At 51.4% G+C, this 23482-nt stretch overlaps 11 protein-coding genes across 11 annotated transcripts; 5 read left to right on the forward strand and 6 right to left on the reverse strand.

Moving 5' to 3' along the window:
• Positions 1–847: 847 nt before the first annotated feature.
• Positions 848–2752, forward strand: SEPMUDRAFT_117744 (kinase-like protein; the record flags this gene model as incomplete). Its single annotated transcript, XM_016901368.1, has 1 exon — positions 848–2752. One exon carries the CDS (start codon positions 848–850, stop codon positions 2750–2752), a length of 1905 nt encoding a protein of 634 aa, XP_016759895.1.
• Positions 2232–4311, reverse strand: SEPMUDRAFT_149662 (alpha/beta-hydrolase). Its single transcript, XM_016905696.1, has 2 exons — positions 2914–4311; positions 2232–2821 (listed from the first exon to the last, which is right to left on the reverse strand). The coding sequence occupies exon 1, from the start codon at positions 4301–4303 to the stop codon at positions 3149–3151; it is 1155 nt and encodes a 384-aa protein (XP_016759896.1). The 5' UTR covers positions 4304–4311; the 3' UTR covers positions 2232–2821; positions 2914–3148.
• Positions 4312–7316: 3005 nt separating this feature from the next.
• SEPMUDRAFT_45785 (phospholipase/Carboxylesterase superfamily protein) lies at positions 7317–8261 on the reverse strand (the record flags this gene model as incomplete). Its single annotated transcript, XM_016908977.1, has 2 exons — positions 7317–8035; positions 8201–8261. 2 exons carry the CDS (start codon positions 8259–8261, stop codon positions 7317–7319), a joined length of 780 nt encoding a protein of 259 aa, XP_016759897.1.
• Positions 8262–8684: 423 nt separating this feature from the next.
• Positions 8685–11383, forward strand: SEPMUDRAFT_67047 (uncharacterized protein). The gene is made up of 4 exons (XM_016909772.1): positions 8685–8775; positions 8849–8977; positions 9058–9596; positions 9659–11383. Exons 1-3 carry the CDS (start codon positions 8763–8765, stop codon positions 9297–9299), a joined length of 384 nt encoding a protein of 127 aa, XP_016759898.1. The 5' UTR covers positions 8685–8762; the 3' UTR covers positions 9300–9596; positions 9659–11383.
• Positions 8685–11383, reverse strand: SEPMUDRAFT_126208 (kynureninase). Its single transcript, XM_016902042.1, has 4 exons — positions 9659–11383; positions 9058–9596; positions 8849–8977; positions 8685–8775 (listed from the first exon to the last, which is right to left on the reverse strand). The coding sequence occupies exon 1, from the start codon at positions 11317–11319 to the stop codon at positions 9745–9747; it is 1575 nt and encodes a 524-aa protein (XP_016759899.1). The 5' UTR covers positions 11320–11383; the 3' UTR covers positions 8685–8775; positions 8849–8977; positions 9058–9596; positions 9659–9744.
• A 607-nt stretch (positions 11384–11990) lies between these two features.
• On the forward strand, positions 11991–13365 carry SEPMUDRAFT_108626 (Indoleamine 2,3-dioxygenase; the record flags this gene model as incomplete). Its single annotated transcript, XM_016900745.1, has 2 exons — positions 11991–12302; positions 12394–13365. The coding sequence occupies 2 exons, from the start codon at positions 11991–11993 to the stop codon at positions 13363–13365; spliced, it is 1284 nt and encodes a 427-aa protein (XP_016759900.1).
• SEPMUDRAFT_67051 (uncharacterized protein) lies at positions 12181–16309 on the reverse strand (the record flags this gene model as incomplete). The annotated part of the gene is made up of 8 exons (XM_016909773.1): positions 12181–12300; positions 12392–13698; positions 13845–14192; positions 14240–14519; positions 14654–15044; positions 15176–15399; positions 15490–15965; positions 16107–16309. 7 exons carry the CDS (start codon positions 16307–16309, stop codon positions 13488–13490), a joined length of 2133 nt encoding a protein of 710 aa, XP_016759901.1. The 3' UTR covers positions 12181–12300; positions 12392–13487.
• Positions 16310–16510: 201 nt separating this feature from the next.
• Positions 16511–19378, reverse strand: SEPMUDRAFT_149664 (TFIIH basal transcription factor complex helicase XPB subunit). Its single transcript, XM_016905697.1, has 2 exons — positions 19171–19378; positions 16511–19104 (listed from the first exon to the last, which is right to left on the reverse strand). The coding sequence occupies exons 1-2, from the start codon at positions 19328–19330 to the stop codon at positions 16721–16723; spliced, it is 2544 nt and encodes an 847-aa protein (XP_016759902.1). The 5' UTR covers positions 19331–19378; the 3' UTR covers positions 16511–16720.
• Positions 19379–19685: 307 nt separating this feature from the next.
• On the forward strand, positions 19686–20863 carry SEPMUDRAFT_133772 (uncharacterized protein; the record flags this gene model as incomplete). The annotated part of the gene is made up of 3 exons (XM_016902585.1): positions 19686–19694; positions 19744–20529; positions 20587–20863. 2 exons carry the CDS (start codon positions 19686–19688, stop codon positions 20080–20082), a joined length of 348 nt encoding a protein of 115 aa, XP_016759903.1. The 3' UTR covers positions 20083–20529; positions 20587–20863.
• On the forward strand, positions 20587–20863 carry SEPMUDRAFT_87001 (uncharacterized protein; the record flags this gene model as incomplete). The annotated part of the gene is made up of 1 exon (XM_016910429.1): positions 20587–20863. A coding segment is annotated over one exon (220 nt), but the record flags the coding sequence as incomplete, so codon positions are not given.
• A 949-nt stretch (positions 20864–21812) lies between these two features.
• Positions 21813–23403, reverse strand: SEPMUDRAFT_87004 (NAD(P)-binding protein; the record flags this gene model as incomplete). Its single annotated transcript, XM_016910430.2, has 1 exon — positions 21813–23403. Exon 1 carries the CDS (start codon positions 23106–23108, stop codon positions 21813–21815), a length of 1296 nt encoding a protein of 431 aa, XP_016759905.1. The 5' UTR covers positions 23109–23403.
• Positions 23404–23482: the final 79 nt, after the last annotated feature.

Below are 23482 nucleotides of genomic sequence, written 5' to 3' on the forward strand. Positions count from 1 at the left end.
CCAGACTAGGGGGCTCTGTCTGAGACACGCCGTGAGAGATTTGAGACAGATGCGCTCTTTGATGCGGATGGTCGCTGTGAGAGAATAGTCAGCTGTTCCCAGCGAACAACTGATAATTTACCCACCGTAAGAGAAGCTTGGAGAGCGTGTCTACGGAGAGTTTGCACGGATGATCAACCATCGGTCCTGGGCTAAGACTCTCTCGCAAGCAACGCTCCTATCCACAACAGCTGGAGGATTTGAGTGTCATCGCTACAAACCGTCTTCGCTCGTCGTGGGCTGCATATCCCGTGAAAGGGAGGGCAACGCTCCTACTTCCAGAACGCAATATCTCCATCTCGAAACACAGGTGATCAATCTACTGATTCCAACACCTCATATCGCATAGTCAACACCTACATGAGGGAAGAGAAGAGAAGCCAGCATCGATCCCATACCATAAGCACTACCAGCCAGCCAGCCAACCTACCATGTAAGACAAGGTCCCAATCGACACATACAAAGGGAAATAGACCTTTCAACGCTTGATACACATCGCCCATTCACTTTGTTCTCTTCCATTCTTCTTGTCCATAAACAAAGAGTTTGAACAAAAGCCCCGTCTATAGACAAAGACCAGTAACTAACTGCACTGAACAAGGGGTTTGTCCAACGCACCCGTATATATTCCTCGAGGAGCCCCAGTTCATTGAGATGTTCTTCTTTTCTCCCCAGTGTGTCTCTCATTCATTGAGAAAGCATCATTATCACTCACTCACTGCTTTGAATCATTCATTCATTCATCCAGCATCGGAAAACAAGAGATTGATACACGCCGGCCGTGTCACACAGTCCAACGTCCTCTCCAATGTCCGGAAATTCTCAGCACACAGCAGCGCGTGAAATGATGCTTCTCTTTCTCGTCCTATACGTCCTCGTCGCAACTGCCATTGTCCTCGTAATTCGAGAATGCTGGCAGTCTCGAAGCCGGAGACAGCAGCAACGGGCCTCGGATTCGACACCACTCCTTAGACGCAAAAGGACAAGAAGACCAAGTATGCAACAACGACGACAACGACGACCGTGGAACCTTTTCTGGTGGCGCAGGATCGGACAACAAGACCTCGAACATCAGCAATCTCGTCAACTTTCCATCACTCGTCCTGCTAGTAATGATGAGGGATATGGCTTTGGCTATGGCGCTACTACCGACGACAACCTCTTTGCCGGATTCGACGGAGTCCAACGAGCAGCGATGTATGCCACTTCCATCCGGGAAAGTCTTAACGCACCACAGGTGACGACGACGACGAGCCTCAGCTTCTCGCTCAGCGCTGGAACTTCTTGTTTTTCCTCTTTGTATGCGTCCTCCTCCTCCTCCTCCATGTTGACTTCACTCACCATGATGGCCCCCTCATCATCCCTGCCGCCGCCGCCACCACCACCGCCACCGCAGATTCTCACGCACAGTTTCTCACACACATACTTGCACATTCGCACTCTGACGTACTGCTCTGAAGGCCCCGTGCATCTCGTGCAACATCGCGAGACGGGCGAGAAATTTGTCATTAAACAGGTCCCGGCATCTTCCAGAAGCAGTAGAAAAAAATTACGTATCCCACACGAAGCCGCCATTTTGCAAAAAATCCAACATCATCCCAATATTATCGAAATTGCCGCTACACTCGATGGTTACACGCACAACAACAAGAACAACAACACCACCACCAAGCACAACATCCGCCGACGCACCCACGACATCGTAACCCCCTTTGCCGAACTCGGAGATCTTCACAACCTAATATCGCATTTTTGCGGAACCAAAAAGCGTCAAGAGTCCATCCCCCGCGAATTTATTCTACACTTTGTCTCCAGCATGATTGACGCTCTCGCCTTTTTGCACGAAGGTGCCATTGCGCACGACTCGCGCTCCGATACGGTCGTGAGCGTCAGTCATCGACAGCCTGTCATTCTGCATCGAGATATCAAGCCGTTGAATATTTTCTTGACTGCTGCTGCTGCGGACGCTGCGGACGCTGATGCTGACACGACAATGCCCGGGTTGCCGCAGATTAAACTGGCCGACTTTGGTCTCGCGTGCACACCTGCGACGAATAATGGCGTGGTGGGGACACCGGGGTTCAAAGCACCGGAGATTGTGAAGATTGATGAGTTGTACGCTGCTCGAGTGCCATATTATCTGGATAATTACGGTCAGTTGCCGGACGTGTGTTCGAAAGCGGGAGATTTTTATGCATTTGGAGTTTCGCTGTTTGCTCTAATTTTCTTAGACGACTACGATGCCAAGAGGGACCACGACATTGATGCCGATATTCTGACTACTAATCTGGGGAATGATGTCGAGATACGCAATCTCTTGAAAGCGTGTCTCGCGTATGATCCGGAGAAACGCCCGGTTGCCGGCAGCTTGCACTCCCTGTCTACTAAGATCAAGGCCGAGCTAAGGGAGTGGTATGCCAACGGCGGTCGACTGCCTGACGACATGTGGCCAGATCCAATGTATAGCGATACAGAGTGGGCGAAGCGTAAAGTAGCGGCAAAAGCAGCAGCGTGCGCCTGTGTTGATGCTGATACAGAACTCGTCCCCTCTGCCAGCCCAACGCAGATCATCAGCCAAGCCCATAGCAGCCGACAACTCTGTCGCTTTCCTGGAACTGGAGAAGTTCGTGGCGTGGCTGCTGTGTCGGACTTTGACCTCGATGCCTATCTGTGTCGAAGTACAATGTCCCCCCGATCGTCGCGCGATTCCTGATTGTTGCGCAATGGATCGAGAGCGAGCCATGCGGGTATACCAGTAGATTATTGCAAGACCCCGTCGCCCCTTTTTGCATATGTTAGCGGTAAGTACGGAGCTATAAACTGTAGAACAGACTTATATGTAGAATAAGGTGAGTTTTGGAATTAAAGTCTTACCTGCTGGCGGGTACCATAATTCTGTATTCCCATCACCTTTCACTTGTCTAAAGACCAGCAGATTTCACGTTGCGACCTTGTCACCGTGATATAGAAGCTTGCTCGATCCGCTGAGTCTAGTGTTCGTCTCCCGTATCTTGTAGTAAGCTGCGGTGCCGTAAGCTGCGGTGCCGTGTGTTGTTTTTGATGAGTAAGTAGTAAGAGTGCCAGAAGACGAGGAAAATCCCATCATCCATCACGTTCTCCTCAGAACGTCCAAGACCCAATCCTTGCCAGCGTGACCTTCGCGCAGTCCATATCGAAAAATCAACGGGAACACATGAATCTGCTTGTCCCAGTCCAGCCACTCGCCCTGAATGCGAGCTTGGTTGCATTTCTCTCGAAATAAAATGGCATCCGGACTCAGAATATCATACCTTCCCACCACGCCATGCACTTTGACGCCTCGTTTCCGTATACATTGCAAATCCGCGTAGAGAGGACTCACTCGGACGTCCTGGGGACTCCACTCCCCACACCACTTCTTCGCCGTGTCAATCACAAACGGCACCCGCAGGATCGGATCCTTCTTCGCAATACTATGCATATCCGCATTCGAGCGGGTCAAATCCGTCGAAGGGGAAATCGCCATGACACTGGTACACGTCGGCCTCTCGATCCCATCGCGTTCATCCTCCATCAATGCCTGAATTAACACTGCCAGAACGATATTTCCGCCCGCAGAATCCCCCGCTAGAACCACTTCTTCGTCTTCCTCCTCTGCTAATTCCATCAGAGCGCGATACTGCCGCATGATGGCGGGAAACGATGTCGGAGCGGCACTATTCGGGGCCAAGGGATATGAAACCAGCGTGACGGTATAACCGTGAGGGTGTAATTGCTTCGCCAACTCCGACACAAAGAACCAATGTTCGCTATTGGCAGGCGATTGCCATCCTCCACCAGAGTAATAGTACACCCGTCTCTTCTTCTTCTTCTCCTCCTCCTCCTTGATTCCACCAGCAGCAGCAGCAGCAGGTTCAGTGGTCGTCTCACCAGGCATCCGCTTCTGCGCGACCCCCAACTTCGACTTCTTCCCCACCGTCGGCACAATATCATACAAATAAATCTCTTCGACTTTTCTCTCTTGCACCCGACAACGTTTCGTCGCGCGTTTGTGCGGGGTGAGTTGGGGAGAGCCGGCGGGGAAGACGGTATCGTTGGAGACTAATTGCGCGGCAAAGGGTTTGATGAGCAATTGCAGGAGCATCATCAGGGTGCTGCGGTCGTGGCGTTTGGTGACGTGTATGGTGGGTTGGGAGGAATGGATGTCGCTGTTGATGTTGATGTAGGGCTCGGTTTGCGCGTCAAAGGCCATGTTGGCGGGCGTAGAAGCGGGATTGACAGCCATGTTGGGAGATGGCTGGAGTGGGATGATGATGATATGCTGCTGTATGCATGTATGTAGTGGTAGTAGGAGTAGTCGTGGTGGTGGTGGTGGTGGTGGTGGTGGTGGTGGTGGTGGTGGTGGTGGTGGTGCTACTGTACTCGTGTACTAGCGCTATCATGGCTCTTGGTATGTCTGTTGGTGGTGGCGTACACGAATGTTTCCTTCTTCCTCTCCCTTGCATCTGCTGAGACGACATGATGATGATGATGATGAGCTCTGATGATCACTTGGTGGAGATGAGTCCGAGAGATCTGAGAATGCCGCAGTTCTTCCGTTCGGCATCTTCGAACTTACCTACTTCAAGTGAATAACAACGACAACATCTGTCCGCAACATGAATCCATGGTTGACATCTTCATTCTTCCCGCTCTTCCTCTCCATCCACTGGCAGCGAGGCTATTACCCTTGTCTATATGCTCGACTCAACAGCCGACAGTGAACCAGACATTTCTTCATCTTGGCAGAAACTATATCACCAGCGCCACGGTAGAGCAAGAAAAGCTTCCCTCAACCTTCACGCCTTTACCCACACCACGTAATTTCGAGTCCGCACTTTCTTTTCTATAAATCAGACATCCCTCCCTTCCTACTGGGACCATCATCAACCTCAGCCTCCGCACCAACATCGAGGCAACCCGCGAGCAACAAGAGAAACGACTGGTGGCCATCAGGTTGAAGTCTCGCCATCTGCCGGTGATTCGGTGTCGAAGGGAGATTCTCAACCGGCTACCTGCCATGCAACGTCTTTCAGCTCGATGTGGTATGCGACACAACCGCCGAGAGCTGGTTGCGCGTATACGGCATCGCTGCTTGTTGACCTGCAGCGGATGACTGTCGACAGGGAATGTCGTGATGTGTCATCTCGTGTTGCTTTGGTGGTTGCATGCTGTGTAAGAGACTCTGGACAGGGTAGGTTCAAACTGACCTCCTGCGCAAGAACATGAACCCAAGCAACTCCTCTCGTAACAATGAGTGCCTTCAACTCCCGAAGGCTCAGAAATAGTGATAGTTGAAGGAATGTGCAAGGGAACCCCCCTTTCAGATTTCTCGGATTTGGTCAACGGAAGCTGGTTGTGCGTATAGCGGCATCTAGGCTTGTTGGCCTGCAGCAGACGACTGTCGACAGGGAATGTCGTGATGTGTCGTCTCGTGTCGCTTTGATCGTTGCATGCTACAGAAGAGACTCCTGAAAACTGGGCAGGGGTGAGCCGCTATGCAAACTGACCTCCTGCGCAAGAACCCAAGCAACTCCTATCGTAACAATGAGTGTCGTCAACGACCGAAGGCTCAGAAAGAATATGGTTGAAGGAATGTGCAAGGGACCCTGCCTTTCAGATCTCTCGGATTTGATCAACGGAAGCTGGTTGTGCGTATGCGGCATCTACGCTTGTTGGCCTGCAGCAGACGACTGTCGACAGGGAATGTCGTGATGTGTCGTCTCGTGTCGCTTTGGTCGTTGCATGCTACAGAAGAGACTCTGGAAAACTGTGCAGGGGTCAGCAGCTATGCAAACTGACCTCCTGCGCAGGAACCCAAGCAACTCCTATCGTAACAATAAGTGTCGTCAACGCCCGAAGGCTCAGAAATAATGGTAGTTTAAGGAATGTGCAAGGGAACCTGCCTTCCAGATCTCTCGGATTGGACCAACAGAACCAGGTGGCGCAATGGCGGCAGTATAGACGTGGACGGCCTTCGACTGGAGCAAGTTGTTATGTGTCGTTCGCGCGAGACTGGTGCCTGTTGGGCATGCACCTATTGGCACAATCGTTGGAACTCTCTGGAGATTCGCGCCACATCGGTGGCAAAGCGGACTCCTGACCGCATGATGAGAATACGCAGAATCTGTCAGCATCGGGAAACTGAGGCTGGTCATCATGATTCGTTCGCGAAATATACCTCTGAGGTTAGGAGGAAGCTGTTTTATCCCGGCTGTGGAACCATCTGCACGAGTTCCAGATGTCGCATGGGCGAATGACTAGCTGTGGGAGAGGAGCATGAAGGCTGCAGAAGGCCGGAGAGACGAGGTGAACGAGGAGAGAGATAGAGAGAGAGAGAGCGTGTGTGTGCGTGAGAGAAGAGAAGAATGAAGAACAGCGAGCGGTCCTTTATACACGACATCTAAGGGCAGTATTGATCTCGAGCAGCTAAGACCCGTGCCAAAGGGAGTAGCCACTGACTGAGTGAGGCAGGAGATATGAACAGTTCGAAGCAAGACCATGAAAAACTTGCGATTCTGGCTGGTACGCCGCCCCAGGACTGGAAAGTCACCGCTGTAGACCACGCCTTTACCTACCTCCGTGAAGTCTTGGTCAAGGGCGAGAGAGATGTCAGGAGCATATGGCAGCATATCTCGTTGGCAGCATATCTCGTTGGCAGCATATCTCGTTGGCAGCATCTATACAACTGAATGTAGACTCGTTACGCGTTACCAAACAACACCAACTATACACTACTCGTGCAGGGCCCGAGGAAACCTGCAGGTGGTCGTTGCCAGCCTCTCAACGACGACACAGCAAGGACTACTTTACTTATCTGCTCGAATCTCCCTCGAAGAATTGAATAAGGAGGAACGCTGCTTTCAGAAGTCTAGTCGAACCTACCTACAGTATATATAGTCGGTTCCAAGAACAAATGCCTGGTGTCCTCATCATTTCTTGGATGCTCCAGACTACCTACATGTGTGTATGTTAGTCGCTGATATCCTTGGCAGGGATGAAAATGAAATGCGGTGCTGTTCGGTGATGTCTTTCCCCTTTGTCAGAGAGAAGCTGTATAGGGGACTTCAGCTCCAGACTGCCTCCGACGGAAGCTTACCAAATCTGATATACCTAGTTTATGCAGCTCTCTCGCCGGGAGATGGAAGCTGAGTGTAACATTTGTCCAGAGTAAGCGAGGAGGTATAGATCCCTAGATAGATCGTGGAATACTGCATTTCGACCTTGTTTTCCGTCGCCAATACATAAGACAACTTCCATCAAGACAACTCCACAGCCCCCTTCGGCACCCCCTTGACACTCCTCAACCTCCTTGCAAAAAATTGCATAATCGGCAACATCTCCTCCCGGTCCCGAGGCATCCCATCCCCCGCCCTCCTCCACCTCCTCACCTCCACAAACCCAAACACCCTCCGCAACTTCTCCTCCGTTCCCCTCGTCACCACCGATCCCCCATCCGCCGAGCCCGCACACACCAAGACGGGCGTCCTACACTTCGGATCCAACTCCGCCGGAGTTTCCGCCGCAAGACCCGCTCCAATACTAATCACACCTCCCAATTCCACCAGCAGCGGGTCTTTAGCCACATGTGCTCCATCGATAGCAACAGCGGTACTCAGCGCAGCCATTCCACCTTGACCAAACCCAAAAAGAAAAATCTCTCGAAGGCGGAATTGACATTTTGTAATGAGGACTTCGTGGATAATGAGGGAGATTAAAGAGGAAATTTGGCTGAATCCGCTATCCATGTCAATGCCTCCACCGTCGCTGTCGCTGCCATGGGGGGAAGTGGTGGAGAAGAGGATGTCGTCGCCGAAATGGAACCCGCCGAGGTCGAGGAGGGGTTGAGGACCGCGGAGGGAAATGCAGCAGGTTTCTGGGAGTTGCATTTGGGAGGCTAGCTGGGTGAAGGAGGCGTTGGTGTCTCCGAGGCCGTGGAGGAGGATGAGAATGTTGGTGGGGGCATCGCTGGATGGGGCTGGATATTTCGGGGGAAAAGGATGATGGGGGATCGGTGGTTAGCAGTTCTCGAGGGAGTTTTTTTTTTCTTTTTTGAGAATAGAGATGGAGGAAAGAGATGGAATGAATGCGTGGGTGGTCTTGCCGAGATGTGTGTGTCACCGCTACATGTAGTACTACTTACGAGGGACAATGTTAACGTGGACCTTGGGGGGAAAGTCGTCGGTGGTGGGAAGGCGGCCCATTTTCACGACTATGTCCTCTTACTATGGACGGTATAGGGAAGACGGAAGTGAAGAGTAGGAGGTAGTGTGACGAGGTGAAGGGGGAAAACAGGGAGAGTTGCTAGTCACGTGACAGCCACACCTCACCCGACGGCAAGTGAATCAAGCATTTCTTGGCACAAAGCTTGGTCTAGACAGAAAGCTTGTTTCTGGATGACGAAGTGCCCCCCCCCCCCGGTAAAGGTAGGAGGGAAAGCCGATCCAGAGCTGACATGACATTGGCCTCAGTTGCCAGTTTCACCAAATGTCTCTCCCCCTCCAACAGGTTGAGGCAAGGCATGGATGTGCTTGAGGCATTATTCACGTCACCCCCCGCACACGTCAGCTCCTCAGCCACAAAAACCCTTCTCTTCCGCGCAACTTCTTCTTCTTCTTCTTCTTCTCATCAACAGTCAATCAATCCTCCATCCACCAAACCATCACTCCTCACCACCAACTACCACACACATCACCAATCTCACCATGTTCGGATTCGGTACGCAATCACCACTCCCTCTCGAACAACCCCTCCACATCCATCCATTCATCCACTGACACACTCCCCCCAGGCGAAGCTCGTGACCAATACTCGCAGGTCGAGAACAACGACAACAAAGCCGAGCTCTCCCACGAAATCCTCGCCGGCGGAGCCAGTTTCATGGCGATGAAAATGTTCGAAGACCGCCAACGCAAAGAGGGTAAGAAACAACTTTCCCCCTCCCCCATTCATCGTCGCCAACAACAAACCAACTCACCTTCACCTTCTTTTTCCAAACAGGCAAGCCCGTCTCACACCAATTCGCCAAAGAGCTCCTCGCGGGTTTCGCAGGCGGCGAAGTCGATCGTCTCGCCGAGACCAAGGGAGCAGACTACATTGATCGGGAAAAGGCCAAGCACCAGGCTAAACGTCAGGCCGAGCAGTTGTATGACTCGCATTATGGTGGGAACGATCAGTATGATCCGAGTCAGCAGGGTCCTCCTCGTGATTTGCAGGAGCACTTTGGTGATAACAACTGGTAAATGTCCTTGTTGTATAGGGGAGATGATAAGACTAGAACAGAACAGGGGGGACTTCCTTGCTCTGTAGTGTGAGTGAGTTGAGACGGAGAGAAAAAAAGTAAAATTGTTGTTGTTGTCGGGCATACCAGTTGGTATATATTTGAGTGAGTCTCAGCATACATAGGCCGTGAGCTTGATGTTCATGGGTCGAATGAATATGATGGATGAGACGAATTACTTGTTCCTGTCCTGTTTCCTACGTGATGAAACGCTCTTGAAATACTGGAGTGTAGCAGGGCTTCATATTCGAAAAAGGACCTGTAATCGAATCCCATAAGTATATCCTCCGAAATAAAAAAAGATAAAAAAAAAGTACTAACGCTATGCATTTTTTCACGACCAAGTCCTGTGTTTCCTCTCTCATCGCAACCATCATTCCCCCTCCCCTCCAAATTAAAGAATATAATCACAACCTCGCCTCAACACCACCACTAATCTCCTCCATCCCCTTCTCCTGTTCTTGTTCTTGTTGTTGTTGTAACTGCCCCCTCAAAGCGCCCTCCACAACCCTCATAAACCTAACCACATCCCCAAAAGTATTATACAGTGGCACAGGCGCAACCCTAATACAACCAGGTTTACGTTTATCGCAAATCACCCCATTCGCTTCCAACGCCGCAGAAATCGACTCCATCAAATCTTCTTGAAAAAGAACGCTGAGTTGCGTTCCGCGTTGCAGAGGATGAGAAGGGGTAATAATTTCGAACGGTGATGAAGTTTTTGTTGTTTGTTCTTCTCCTCTTCCTTCTCCAGAGAGAATGGTAGTAGTAAGAGAATTCCGTTCCGCGATGCGACCCAGTAAAATCTCCGCATACGCCGTCAACAAGAGCGATTTGTCGCGCAAAGCATTCATGGAAGTTTTTTCAAACACACTCAGTGCAGCCGATAAGCAGGTCAAATCCACAATGGAAGGATTAGAGAGTTGAAAACCTTGCGCGCCAGGTGTCGCGACGAATTTGTTATCCATGAGAAATCTGCTGGATTTGTCATGGCCGTACCAGCCTTTCAGGGCGGTAATTTTTTGGTTTTGGTTTTTGTTTGTGTCAAAGTTGCTATTGTCGCCGTGTTTGGCATGCACAAATGCACCTGCGATGGCTCCCGCGCCGGAATTCATGTATTTGTATGTACACCAACATGCGAAATCGACGTCCCAGTCGTGTAAGTGGAGTTCGACGTTTCCCGCGGCGTGGGCGAGATCCCAGCCGATGGTGATGCCGTGTTTGTGGGCGTGCGCGGTAATGGTGGGGATGTCGAGCAATTGGCCGGAGAAGTATTGAATTCCAGGAAGAAGAATCAGAGCGAGTTCGTGGGCATGCTCGTCGATGGTTTGGCAAATTTTCTCGGTGGAGAGAATATAGCTTCCGGCGTCGGGTTCGACGAGCACCATGTGCTCTTGGGGATCTAAACCGTGCCATGCGATTTGGCTTTCGATGGCATACCAATCGCTGGGAAAGGGACGCCATTCGTTCAAGATTTTGGTTTTGGTGCCGGAGGGATGGTAGAAGGCTGCCATCATGAGATGGAGGTTGACTGTGAGCGTATTCATCGCCACCACTTCCTCGGGTGCGGCGCCGACGACGGGTGCCATTTTGCGTGAGCAGTCCGCTGCCATGTCTTGGTAGGCGACGAGAGGCGACTCTTCGAGCCGAGTGAAGTGGCCGCCGACGGCAATGGAGCCCCACGTCTTGAGATATGAAGCCAAATATTCCGACATGGCTTTGGGCTGGAGACCGAGCGAGTTACCGCAAAAGTAGATGGCTTCATCGTCGACCGAGGATGCGATGGCCGCTGTCTGGTCGTCGTCGGCCAGAGTTTTGCGTTTCAGCTGTGCTTTGGTGGGAATGACAAAGTCATTGCGGAAAGTCGGGAGGATATCTTTGTGGTTGTCTAGAGAGTTGGCGAATTCCAGAGAGTCGGCATTGGCTGGCCATTCGGGCTTCTCCCCTCGACGAAGAAGATTCACGGCGTGGGTGGCGTCCATGATGGATGCTGGTCTTGGCCTTGTCGGTGTATGATGGTCGAGACTGGTGGAAAAGGGGTGTGATTGATGATGGTGAGATGAGTAGAATCAAAAAATCAATGTCGCCCTCCACTTTTCACTTATGCACACACTTCACTTGTCTCCGCTTCCGATGATGATGAAAATCATCATAAGACGATGAAGTGAATGACCGACAAGGAAGGTGATAAGGGCATCTGCTTCCGACAAAGCGGCCATGTAGGAGGTATCATTGGTCAAATCATCGGAAGTAGAGCATCGGAACATCCATTTGACGGAACATAGACCTCCCGTCGGAACCTGACCAGCATCCGCCCTCCCCCCTTTCTTTGATACCAACCCACCACCAAAAAATCTCCCCTTGCTGAAGAAAAAAAATATGATGATGAGTGAATGTAAATTATTGCACAAGTCTGCCTTCACTTGCGAAAAAAAAGTGGATCCAGTGACAAGTATCTTAGTTTCCATAGTGATAACCTGACCGATTGACTCCCAAGGTAACCAATCCCCCTACTGTTTTGTTTCTTCTACATACACCACCTTTAGCAGGAAAAAACACATCTGTCTCTCCAACACCTACCTACCTCTCTCACTCCTTACAACATCCACCATCCACCACCCATCAACAAACCACACCCACCCAACCACACATCATGTCCCCCTCTCGAGTCCCCCTCCTCCCCTCCCTGGCCGCCCTGGCTTCGTACAACATTTCCTCCAACGGCTTCCTCCCAGAAACGACACCTCTCAGCCATCTTCCGCACAAGTACTACGAACCATGGGAAATTCTCATCTCACAAATTTCGAGCTTGATTGCAGAGCAGAAAATCCGCCAAGTGGTCAACGACAGCACTCCGATTCTCTCGACGGAACATCTCGCGTCGGAAGCGGAATGGCAGCGAGCGTATTCGTTGCTGGCGGTCGTGGCGCAGGCGTACATTTGGGCGGGACCGGAGCCGGAGGAGGTAAGTCAGAAAGAAAGAAAGAAAGAAAGAATAAATTATTCAAAAGATTCTTTTTTTGCTAACAGTGCGTTGCTTTTTTTGCTCTGTACAGCGTCTCCCACCACAGATTTCGATCCCATTTCTCGCGACAGCAGAACATCTACAAGTCCCACCCATCGCGACCTACGCGGCGCTGAACCTCTGGAATTGGCGACCATTGAACGAATGTAGTGGGCGAGCCATCGATCTCACGGAACCGAGTAATCTGATCGCGCTGCATACCGCAACGGGGACAGATGATGAATCGTGGTTTCTCATCATCTCGAATGCCATGGAAGCGCGCGCAGGACCACTCATTCACGCCATGCTGGCAGCCATGGAAGCGGTCGAGCGCAAGGATAATGCGACCATTGTGGAAAGTTTGACGTACTTCAAACAGAGTATGACTGATATCGGCAAACTGCTTGAGCGGATGGATGATCGATGTCATCCACAGGTCTTCTACCATCACATTCGTCCCTTTCTGGCGGGGAGCATGAATATGGAAACGGCCGGTCTGCCCAATGGGGTCTTCTATGATGAAGGCGAAGGGAAAGGATCGTGGAGAAAGTACCGCGGGGGAAGCAATGGACAGAGCTCCCTGCTCCAGTTCTTCGATGCGGTACTGCAGATCAACCACGACCGATGTAACGGCTTCCATGACGAGATGCGACAATACATGCCGGGTCCCCATGCGCGCTTTCTGGACGATATCGAGAGCATTGCCAACATCCGCGACTATGTCAACGGGCTGGATGAGTCGCGAGGAAACAGTGATTTGATCCGTGCATACAATGAAGCAGTCTCGAGTCTGAGCGAGTTTCGCAACACACACATTGCCTTGGTGACCAGATACATCATCATACCAAGTCGTCAGCCGAAGCCAGAAGGCTGCATTATCCGACGAGACATCGCTTCGACATCAACGACCCTGGCATCTGCAGAGCCGATGACGAAAGATTTGGTGGGTACAGGTGGGACAAAGCTGATCCCGTTCTTGAGGACTTCGAGGGACGAGACCAGAGAGGCTACAGTCGCTAGGTGAGAAGAGCGAGGCCGCAGAGCATCATTCACCGCTACGAAAGGTTCACTGGCCGACATGACATGCCCGTCGAGGCCAGCGTTGTGCAAGTGCCGCCCCTGAGTGTTGAGGCGCCGCTGTTTCGATCACATGAAACTTCCGCCCATCTGATCATACATGGGAAACAGAGGTATATCGGCCAGATTCTCGCCGTCCAAGGTATGTCTTCCAGGCTGCAGAAAGTCTTGCAGGCCTTGATCGCTCTCATTGAGCCAGGGCAGGGCGAAGAAGTCGGCATCATAGATGGTCCAGTCAGGTATCGCCGTTTCAGTCGAAGCATCCTGTCCATGAGAGTTTCTATAGAACGTCAGCAAATGACTCTTCAAATCACGATACTGATGAACATGGCTGGTCTTCCTTGTGACATCCGCCTCTATGCTGTAACGTCATACGCTAAGACATGATCATACGGCCAAAGAACGGGGTCAACAAGGGTGACTTACTCGAGAGCGCCAATAGTAGAAGGGCGACGATCGAGAGCATCTGATGCATCCTGATCGAGCTGCGATTGCTGTGCTGCTGGTATCTCGTTGTCCAGGGGCAGTAAGCCGAACAACTGTGATGATGCTTGCTTTCTCTGACTGCGAAGACGAAGTTCACGAGCCTTGACATGGGTCGTCGTAGTCTTGAGCAATGCTTGAACGACAAGGGAATACTGCCGGGCATGTGGATCAACTTCTGCAAAATAGTCCAGACATGCTATCGAGGCTCGGCAGTGGTCTTCAAAAGCCGTACCAGAACGTCCCAGAATACCAACGGCAAGCACAAGTGAGGTGGTGAAAAGCCAGGATCTACGAGGAATCAGTGCTGTGAGTGACAGTGGGCATCTCATACTTACACCACCAGTGGCATCCTTTGAGGCATATGATTCGACTTGAGAACAACCTCCAACGTCTCCACAAAGGACGTAGCGGCATCAAGAGCGGCATCGGCGTATTTGCGCTTCTCCTGGTGTTCGTTGTGTGTGCCCGGCGCCTTGAGTGATGCGCCCATGTACTCGTATAGCTCGTAAATCAAGAATGGTCTGGTGAGTAACATGATGCCATAGTAGTACGAACATAATGTCGAGCAGGCGCCAACGACGACTTCTCGTGAGAAAGTATCTTGATCGCCCACACCTGAGAATGCTAAAGGTGAGCAAGCATTCTGGAGCGCATATGTCCCAGTTGAGTCGGTGATCAAGGTTGTCGGACCTTTCAACTGAGCTTGACGAGACAAAGGGGAAAAGGGGCAATGCACTGCAACAACTTACCAGTCGAGAATGGCGATGCCGCGGTTCTGTCTGATAAGAAGCGCAGCCAGATCGATGCCCACCCTTTGAGCTGATGCGAGACATAGCTCGCGATGCGAAGTGATATTCGTTTTCGTGAATATACCTCGACTACCACACGTTCGATGATCATGAAGATCTGTACACTTGCATCAATGATGTGCAGTGAATGTCCAAAGGAGACTTCAGCTACGCCGTGCTTGCCATATTTGACTGTGCAATCCACGTCTGAGGTTGATGGAGGTCTCCCCAGCAAGTTACTGATGAGCATATCCACCACTCTCAAGCTTTTCCAGATTCGATCTCTTGTGTCTCGAACAGCTGCACCATAAGTAGCATTGACCTCTGTGCGGTGCAGGCCAATGGCGTATGCCTAGGAGTAACAGATTGCATGTAAGTAATATCTTCTCACGTTTGAACAGGTTTCATTGGACGTTGCTGCTGGAAACGTCGCTCAGACGTTGATGGGAGACACAGAATGGCTCCCAATGATATTCTACTTACTGTTCTTGCGGCGAGTGAGAAGTACAGGTACGCGCCGTTGGGCTGAAATGCGCGAAGCATATAGACAGCAACAAGAGTGAAGCCTTGTACCGTGGAGAGGGTCATACTGGTAGTGAGGTGTTTGAGTAGCACATCTTTGGCATGCTCAAACCAAGACTCTGCTTGAACCTCGTTACTTTGCTGTGCGCCAATGGCTAGGATGAGATAGTGTACAGCAGATGTGACTGAACGCCCGTTAGCCTTTGCAAGAGTCGAGTACGCGAAGTCGTCTTGTTGTCGATCATGTTTGTGGAATAGGCACTGCATCAACGTACCATTCTGGTGTGATGTGAAGCCACTGGCCCATGCCTTCACTTCGTGCAGCAGCTGTGTGTGCTCGAATAGGTCTGCCAGACCACTGACTGCAACCACGTACTCCCCGACCAGCATTTCCACATTACGCACGTCTACAATAAGACTCGTAGGACCATCTGCCTTTTTGGTCTTGGCTACCTCGATAATCGAGTCACGGGATGCAGCCACTGCCAGGCCTTCGACGTCCACCTCAGATGCTATCAGGTGTCTTACGGTTTGCAAGAACGAAAGAGGCGCGCAATCGCCGATGAAGATGACCTTGCCCTGTGCATCCCGAAGAATGCGACCTTCTAATGGTACAGCCGTGTCATTCTGATGGTCCTCCCGACTGTCCGTACGTGAGAGCGAAGCGCCAAACTCGCCCACGCCATCCGAAGTACGCGGTCTGCGTTCAGCACCAGCACTATACGTTCGTCTCCTGCGGGCAACATCCGTGCTCGCATCACAGTCATCGGGCTCGTCCACATGCGCCAACGAGCCTGCTTGCCCAGACGACGAGGCATGTCGGAGAGGTCCAATGAAGCTCTGGTGCGGTCCGGAAACAGTCGGCGTGTTGCCTGCTGATTTTGCATGTGACCTTTGCTTCGGGGCAGTGAAGATGCAAGTATCAGCACGTTTCTTCCGCTGGCAGTACGCACACGGAAGCTCGCCATCACACTTCACCTTCCGTGCTTTGCAGAGATCACATGCCGCGACGACACGTTCAATGCGTCGCCGCTTCTCCGGCCGCGGAGCGTGTGGCGTGCTTCTTCCGTCGGCCTCGCTGGTCTCGTCCGTCATCGTTGATTCAAGCTTGGCCAATCCATATAAATTGCAATACACGGAATATTCAGTCGGTTGATGGCGGGCGTATTCGCGATGGAAGTATGGAAGCGTGCGTCGGAAGGAAAAGGTCGGAAGTAGGGAGGCAACAAGCCAAAATGCATCGGGACAAAGGCATCATTCGCTTACTAATACTGCATACAAAGACGATGTTGTTGTGCTCGATATAAAAGATACATAAAGTCTTTCGTATAGGTACATGTCCTACCAAATGTGGCAGAAATCGCTTGATCAGATCATGTGTGTCGTTAGGTATCTGGCGCCCACCTCAGTGAGGCGGAACGAAAACTGTGAAAAGAACTGCTTGTGGCCATACGCCTGTCCATGACGGTGTCGGGTGTAGAGGTGCTGCTGAAACCCATGTCTACCTTAATCGTCATAATTGTTGAGTTCTTTCTGGGCTTTAGCTCTGCGCTGCGCTGCAGCAGCGTTCTTTTTGAAGAACTGGTTCCTTGGCTTCGCAAGAGCTTTGTTGGGGTTCTTGCCCCTCTCATGCTCCATGTACGCCATGTTGTCAGCTCCAGCAAGCGAGGACAAAGTACCAGCCTGCCTCCGGACTCCACTGCCCTTCTTCTTGGATCGAGACACATTCCGATCACTGAATAGGTCATCCTGAATGTCTTCCACATCACCAGCAGTCTCAGACTGCAGGAGAACGTCAGTTAGCAACGTCATCCTTTCCTGCTGCGTATTGAACGCCAGGTTAGGCATCTTTTCAATGCCATTGAGATGCGTGATGACCTTGAACGCGTAGCCTTGATCGACCAGGAAGGCTTGCCGCTTGGATGAGTAGTACATTTCGTTGGTGTCTTTGCTGACTAAGGAGTAGAAAAATGCATTGAACCCCTCGTCGTTACGGCGCTTTGCTCGGAGAATACGCCCCAGGCGCTGTGCTTCCTGACGTCGAGAGCCGTAGTGTGATGAGATTTGAATGAGGCAAGTCGCTTCAGGCAGATCGAGGGAGGTGTCACCAATCTTGGAAAGAAAGATGGAAGAGACAGCATCGTTTTGTTGAAAGTTCTGGAGCACAATTTCTCGCTCTCGTTGCGATGTGTCTCCATAGATGTATGGCTTGGTCAGTCCGGTGGCATATTTCTGCAGCGCATAGACATTGTCGGAAAAGACGATGACCTTGTCACCTCGCTTCTCGTGGAAGTCAATCAGGAATTGGCATGCTTGGTATTTGCGAGGATTCATTGTCGAAAGCAAACTGCGCTTGTTCGTGGTTTTGGCGTCGAGATACTCCTTGTAGAACTCGGTGGTCATGGGACACCAAACTTCTGCGCACTGAACGCGTGCAATGTGGCCCTCTTCGCTGAGCTGCAGCCAGTTGGCCTCGTACAGTTTGGGCCCAATGAGGAAGTTGAGATCCTTGATCTTGTCATCTTCTCGCAGCAATGTCGCAGTGAGACCAAGCTTCGAGTGCGTCTTGATACGTTCCGTCACTCGTCGGAACATCTCAGCGGGAACGACATGCACTTCGTCGAGAACCATGAGGCCCCACTCTCGAGACGTGATGAAGTCCATGACTTTTTTGCTGTCGTGTGCGCGTCGAGTATTTTGCGTCACCATACTGTAGGTGCATATGATCACACCGGCCTTCTTGGACAAATTCAGAATGTCCTTCTCACCACTGGTAAAGATTGCGATGTCGTCCGGATTGATATTAGACCACTTCTTGAACTCCTCCTTCCATTGCACCGCACTCATGGCAGACGTGCAGAGGACGATGGCGCTCTTCTTCACCGTGCAGGCTGCTGTGATGCCGACTAACGTCTTACCAGCGCCACAAGGAAGGACAATGATACCACTTCTGGCTCGCCCATTGCCAAACATCTTGCTGAGGGCGTGCTCCTGGTAATATCTGATCTGCACATTTGGCCGTAGATCGATATCAAGGGTCGCGTTGATGTCGTCTGCCCGGAAGTCGTATTCTTCTGTGAGTGGCAAATTAAGCCGAACGTTGCAATGCTCCTGCACTAGCTGGATCTTGTTTCCGTCGATTTCAAAGGAGTGTACCAGATCTGTGTCTTCGTCGTCTTCTTCCTCACGCAGAAACTCAGTCATAGTCTTCTCGGCTTCACGGCCACCAAACTCATCGTCCGACTCGTCATCGTCACCCCGCTTCTGTACTGTAGCAGCCTGTGCTAATGCTTCTCTGTCCGCTCTTGCTTCGGCTGTGCCTGAGATGATGAGATCCCGTTTTTGCGCCGCCTTTTCCGTAACTAGCTCTTCTGTCTCTTCGACGCGAGTTCCAGCGATAATGGGGTCACGCAACAGCGTTTGAAGCACCAACGCATCGTTGCTCTCGATGAAGTACTTGTTGTGCTTGAGCACTAGCCTTACCTTACCAAACGATTGCGTCACCTCGTGGACGAAGTCAATGATATTCGCGGGCACTTTCGTCTTCGAGAAGAGCTCAAGATCACGGATAATGTCTTTTTCGGTCAGGCCTACAGATACAGCGGCGAACAAACTGTGGGGACTGATGGTATACTCGTGCATGTTCGTCGTCCGACTTTGCGGCTCGGCAATGTTGATCAGAAAGTTCTGGGCCTGCTTGAAGTTAGGCGCAAACGTCTCGAGGACTACTTTCCCGTTCTTGGGTTCGATCCATAATGGGCGCAAATGATGATCAGGTTTCAGCGGTTCGTTAAAGAAGTCGCGCCCGGCCTTGAACAGATGACTTGCGACGTCGCCGTGCGAGGTGGTAGGTTTCTGGTATGTGGCAGGCTGGTATCTCTTTACAACCTCTGCATTTCACATGTTCAGCATCCCGAATACATGCAGACAGTGGGAGGTGCATGATGACCACTCACTGTCATATTCGGGCGCTGCCTGTCGCTCCACCTCCTCATCAAAATCGTCGCTCTCGTCGTAGTCATCGTCGCTGACCAGGGAAACCGGCGTGCCCGCACCAGAGGCGACTCTCTTTTTCGCTCGTCCATCTGCGGCCGTGGCCTTACGCTTCGGCGGCATCGTGGGTAGTGTGTGGTGGGCGCTGGTAGTACAAAGACAGACGTCGCCGCGATGCTGGTGGAGGGGGGAGATAGAAGTGGAAGAGTGGGAGAAGTCATCAATGGACAAGGGCCGCCTCAGCCTCAGGCCCTCAGCCACGGGGATGTGCACTAGTCACATGCTTACCGAGAAACCTTATATCGGCGAAGCTAGGGCAATCCCGCTCACTTCCAGAGTCGGCGAGAAGGCCGGCGACCATCATCCGATACTCTACATAGTCAGGACCTGCAGCCTGCCCTGCCTACATACGACGCCAGATTTGATTCAGAAACCACTTCGAGTCGTCTGTCGTATCGATACGCTCCCTCTTGCAACCATGAACACAGTATGATCGCGCCTCTTCCTTCACTGCCTTCACCACTAAATCCGAATAGATCCGCTCCACATTCTATGGCTGGGGAGCATTGATCGTCGCTGGCGGTGGCTCTTACTATTTCGCGAAACGACAGATTAACAAGGACCGCGACGAACGAGCCGCAGCTATCGAGAAATCCAGACAACAGGCCGAGCGATTACGAGCGCAGGAACAAGTCATGCGCAACAAGGCTCTGAGTAGCACTGCCCCAGGGGATAGGATATCACCGAGCGATCGGCCCAGTCCCAGTGTAGAAGGCGGGAACGATCCTGCGCCAACCGGACACGTGGACAATCATGAAAGCAGATATGAAGCGAAAGAGCCGTTTCGGAGTCGGAAAGGGGATCGATTCAGTTGATGTGCATATTTTGGGTGAAGGCTGTCGCCTCGCTTCAGACGATGGAATGATCACAGCATAGCGATGGAGCATGGGGTAGAAAGAGCATGGTGAAGACGATGCATAGACTGGAGTATACGATACAAACTGTACGATACAGCCGATGGGGTAACACCTCGTCATTTCAATCGGCCTGGAGAGCATTGGCAGGATGACTGCTCCCGCTGCGTTATCAATACAACTCCTCTCTTCGGAATGATCCCGATAACAGCCACGAACGCCATGCCGATACCAAACCCAGTCCTGTGCTAGGTAGTGTATACCTTCTGTTCTTGTTACAGTCCCGAACTCCTCTTCATCTCCCCAGCCGCATGTACGCCCCAGCATAATCATCGAGACTTGACCCGGGCAGGCAATCGCGGAAGCTCAGTGGGCGGCTACAGAAGGTCAGACACTGCGTTCAAGGTGGTAGGCTTTGGAAATTTTGTGACTGGGTATGAAGGACTGAACTTACAAACTCGCCAGTTTCTGGTCCGTCCTCGCACGTTGGCTCACACAGAAAGCAGTCCCGAGAGGAGCTCCCACAACTGTGCACCAGTATATCGTAGCAGCGGCAGCACCTATTCGATCTTGTCGAGTTTTGCTCAAAGTGCTGCGTGGGAGATTTGCATATGAGCGGCGGCACGTGAGGTGGAGAGTTGATCGAACAGAAAGCATCTTTATATGGAGTCGCGCAAAGAAATGAGTGAGGTGATGGTGTCGAATACTTAAGGTAAGTGTGGTTGCCGACGTTGCGCTGCAGTGTGAGTTTGTTTGCAGCAGTGGAATGTATTGACAGGACACTCTACAAACTGCATATTAAAGGATATTCTGCTTTCAAGGTGACCGAAGTGGTCAGCAGGTGTCTTGTTCGCAATACGTGAACTGCTTACCATCATCTTCGATATGATTGGCGAAACAGCTGGACGTTTCACATGGATTCTGTGGTTGGTGCAGGGAAGCTGCAGCCGACGGTGCTATTAACTATTCTTGCTTAGCTGTATGAAGGCGCCGAACTAACACCACCTGGACAATGATGCATACCTTGCTCTGATGATGTAGCTGGGCAGCCAAATGCAGCAACCCGTTGCAGACATGTAGGATCCAACATACTTATTGATCAAGCAGCGCTGGCGGGCTAATCGGAATTCACAAACGCCTACCATGACCAAGACATTGAACGGTGTACACTACAGATTGGAAAGGAATCTCGGCGCGTATATTGACCAGTCGAGCATGTGGCCTCGGAAATTATAAGAAGCTCGTCTGAACAGAGCAATCGGGCAATGTATGATGGCGCCGTTCAATTTGGAGAATGGTTCTAAATGCGAAGTTGCTGATGGTGCTGCTGTTTTTCATCGCTAAGCATCATTGTCATCGTCGTTAGCAAAGGACTGCCGTCGGTCATTCGTTCTTGACGGGATGGATAGTGGTTGACTACCTGGGTACAGGTAGTGCAGCAGTCGGGTTGGAGGGTTGAGTAACCTGAGCCTGTCACTTCGAAAAGAATAGTGTGAATTGCTTCCCGGTGAATCCTCTATACCTTATGCTCGGAGCGAATGGGATCGCTAAGCGCCTTGCTTTGTGCATATCGGAAGTCACAATCTCTCTTTTGTATATAGATATAGCCGAGCGGCTATTCTTCTTTCTGTTGACTCGCACATTTATCACAACTGTCCTCTCTCTCTCTCTCTCTCTCTCTCTCTCTCTCTCTACACCTCTATCAAACTATCCACATCCACAGGCAAACCCGTCTCAATCGACTTCGTCGCCGCAATACCCGTCAAAATCGACAACGCCCCCTCCACATGCGACGCACGCCTCCGATACACATCCTCACCCGGAGTCCCAAAAATATCATTCAACAACTCCGGATCACCACCTCCATGACCCCCCGCAGCCTCAGGGATAACTATAGCCTCGGGTTTCCCAAACTGCGGCCGTAAAATCAACGATCTCGACTCCAAAGCTCCTTCCAAACTTTGCTCGCCACCAGAATTAATATAACTCCTTTCAATCACCTCCAAATCCAACCGACCTTTACTCCCCGTAAAACTCACGCGAAATCCTTCGAGGGGGGAATACGCGGTGAGACTATACGTCAATTGTGCACCATTGCGATAGCGCACGAGAACACTCATGGTATCGTCGATATTGATCCCTTGGCCAAACACGCTCTGATCGCGAAAATATCCATCTTCGTGCTCCGCGTCGAGATAGAGTGCTTTGAGTGTAGGATTTGCCGACAAATCCAAAGCAAAAGGATCCTGTTGAGCGAATTCTGCGCCGTGCGCGCGAGTGTAAAAATTTGTGATGCCGCGTTTGGCAGCGTTGGATTGGCCGTAGAATTGGAGAGATCCCATGGCAAAGACAGTTTGAGGGCGAGATTGGAGCCAGTAGTTGATGAGATCGAAATGGTGCGTGGATTTGTGGACGAGCAAGGTTCCGCTGTTGGCGCGGTCGCGGTGCCAGCGGCGGAAGTAGTCTGCTCCGTGAGAGGTGTTGAGCATCCATTCGAAGTGGATGGCGTGGATGGATCCGATGGCGCCGGATTGTAAGGTTTGCCAGACGGCGGTGTTGTGGGGAGCGTAGCGGTAGTTGAATGTGACGCGAACCCGGCGTTGCGTACTCTCGACTGAGGAAAAGATTTTTTCAATGGAGGGAATGTCAATCGTCATGGGCTTCTCCGTAATCACGTCGAGTCCGTACGAATGTGCCAGCTGGATGTAGTGGCAATGCGTACTATCGATGGTGGTAATGATGAGCTCGTCCGGTTTCGTTTCCTCTACCATCCGCTTGAAGTCGCTCGGCAGATAGGTCGGAAGGGGATGGTGTGAGACCTGGGCTAATCGAGTATTGGCGTACTGCATTCGCGTCTGGTTGGTGTCCAGAAAAGCAACCAGCTCAGCTGTGGTGCCATAGGTGGTGGCGATGCTGAGATAGTAAAAGGAAGCACGACCTCCAGTGCCAATGAGGGCATATCGCCTCTTCCTCTCTGTCGAACCCATTGCTCGATCTGCGGATCTGACGATGGTGGCTAAGCTTTTACCCAGAGAGCTTGATGTTACCTCCTCAGAGACGACGTGTTGCTTTTGTATCGTAGTGCAATAACTGAGCGTTCTTCAGTCAAGACTAGTCTTCTGGACCACAAATGAATGATGATCCGTGTTCGTCGGGTGATGTAGCGAGGGTATAGCAGGCCTGTTGTACAGTCATCAGTAGCGACCCCCAAGTGCTCGGGCTAGAATGCAGCGAAGCGGATTAACTTCAAGAGCAAGCCCAAGCAACCGGTGCAGCATTGGGTCGGTAAGCAGTCGGCATATCAAATTGAAGTCTGGGGTTGGTTGCTAGTTCTACTTCTCCGCATCTTTTCTAAAGTTCT

The sequence above is a fragment of the Sphaerulina musiva genome, assembly GCF_000320565.1.
Source record: "Sphaerulina musiva SO2202 unplaced genomic scaffold SEPMUscaffold_6, whole genome shotgun sequence".
Lineage (NCBI taxonomy): Eukaryota > Fungi > Ascomycota > Dothideomycetes > Mycosphaerellales > Mycosphaerellaceae > Sphaerulina > Sphaerulina musiva.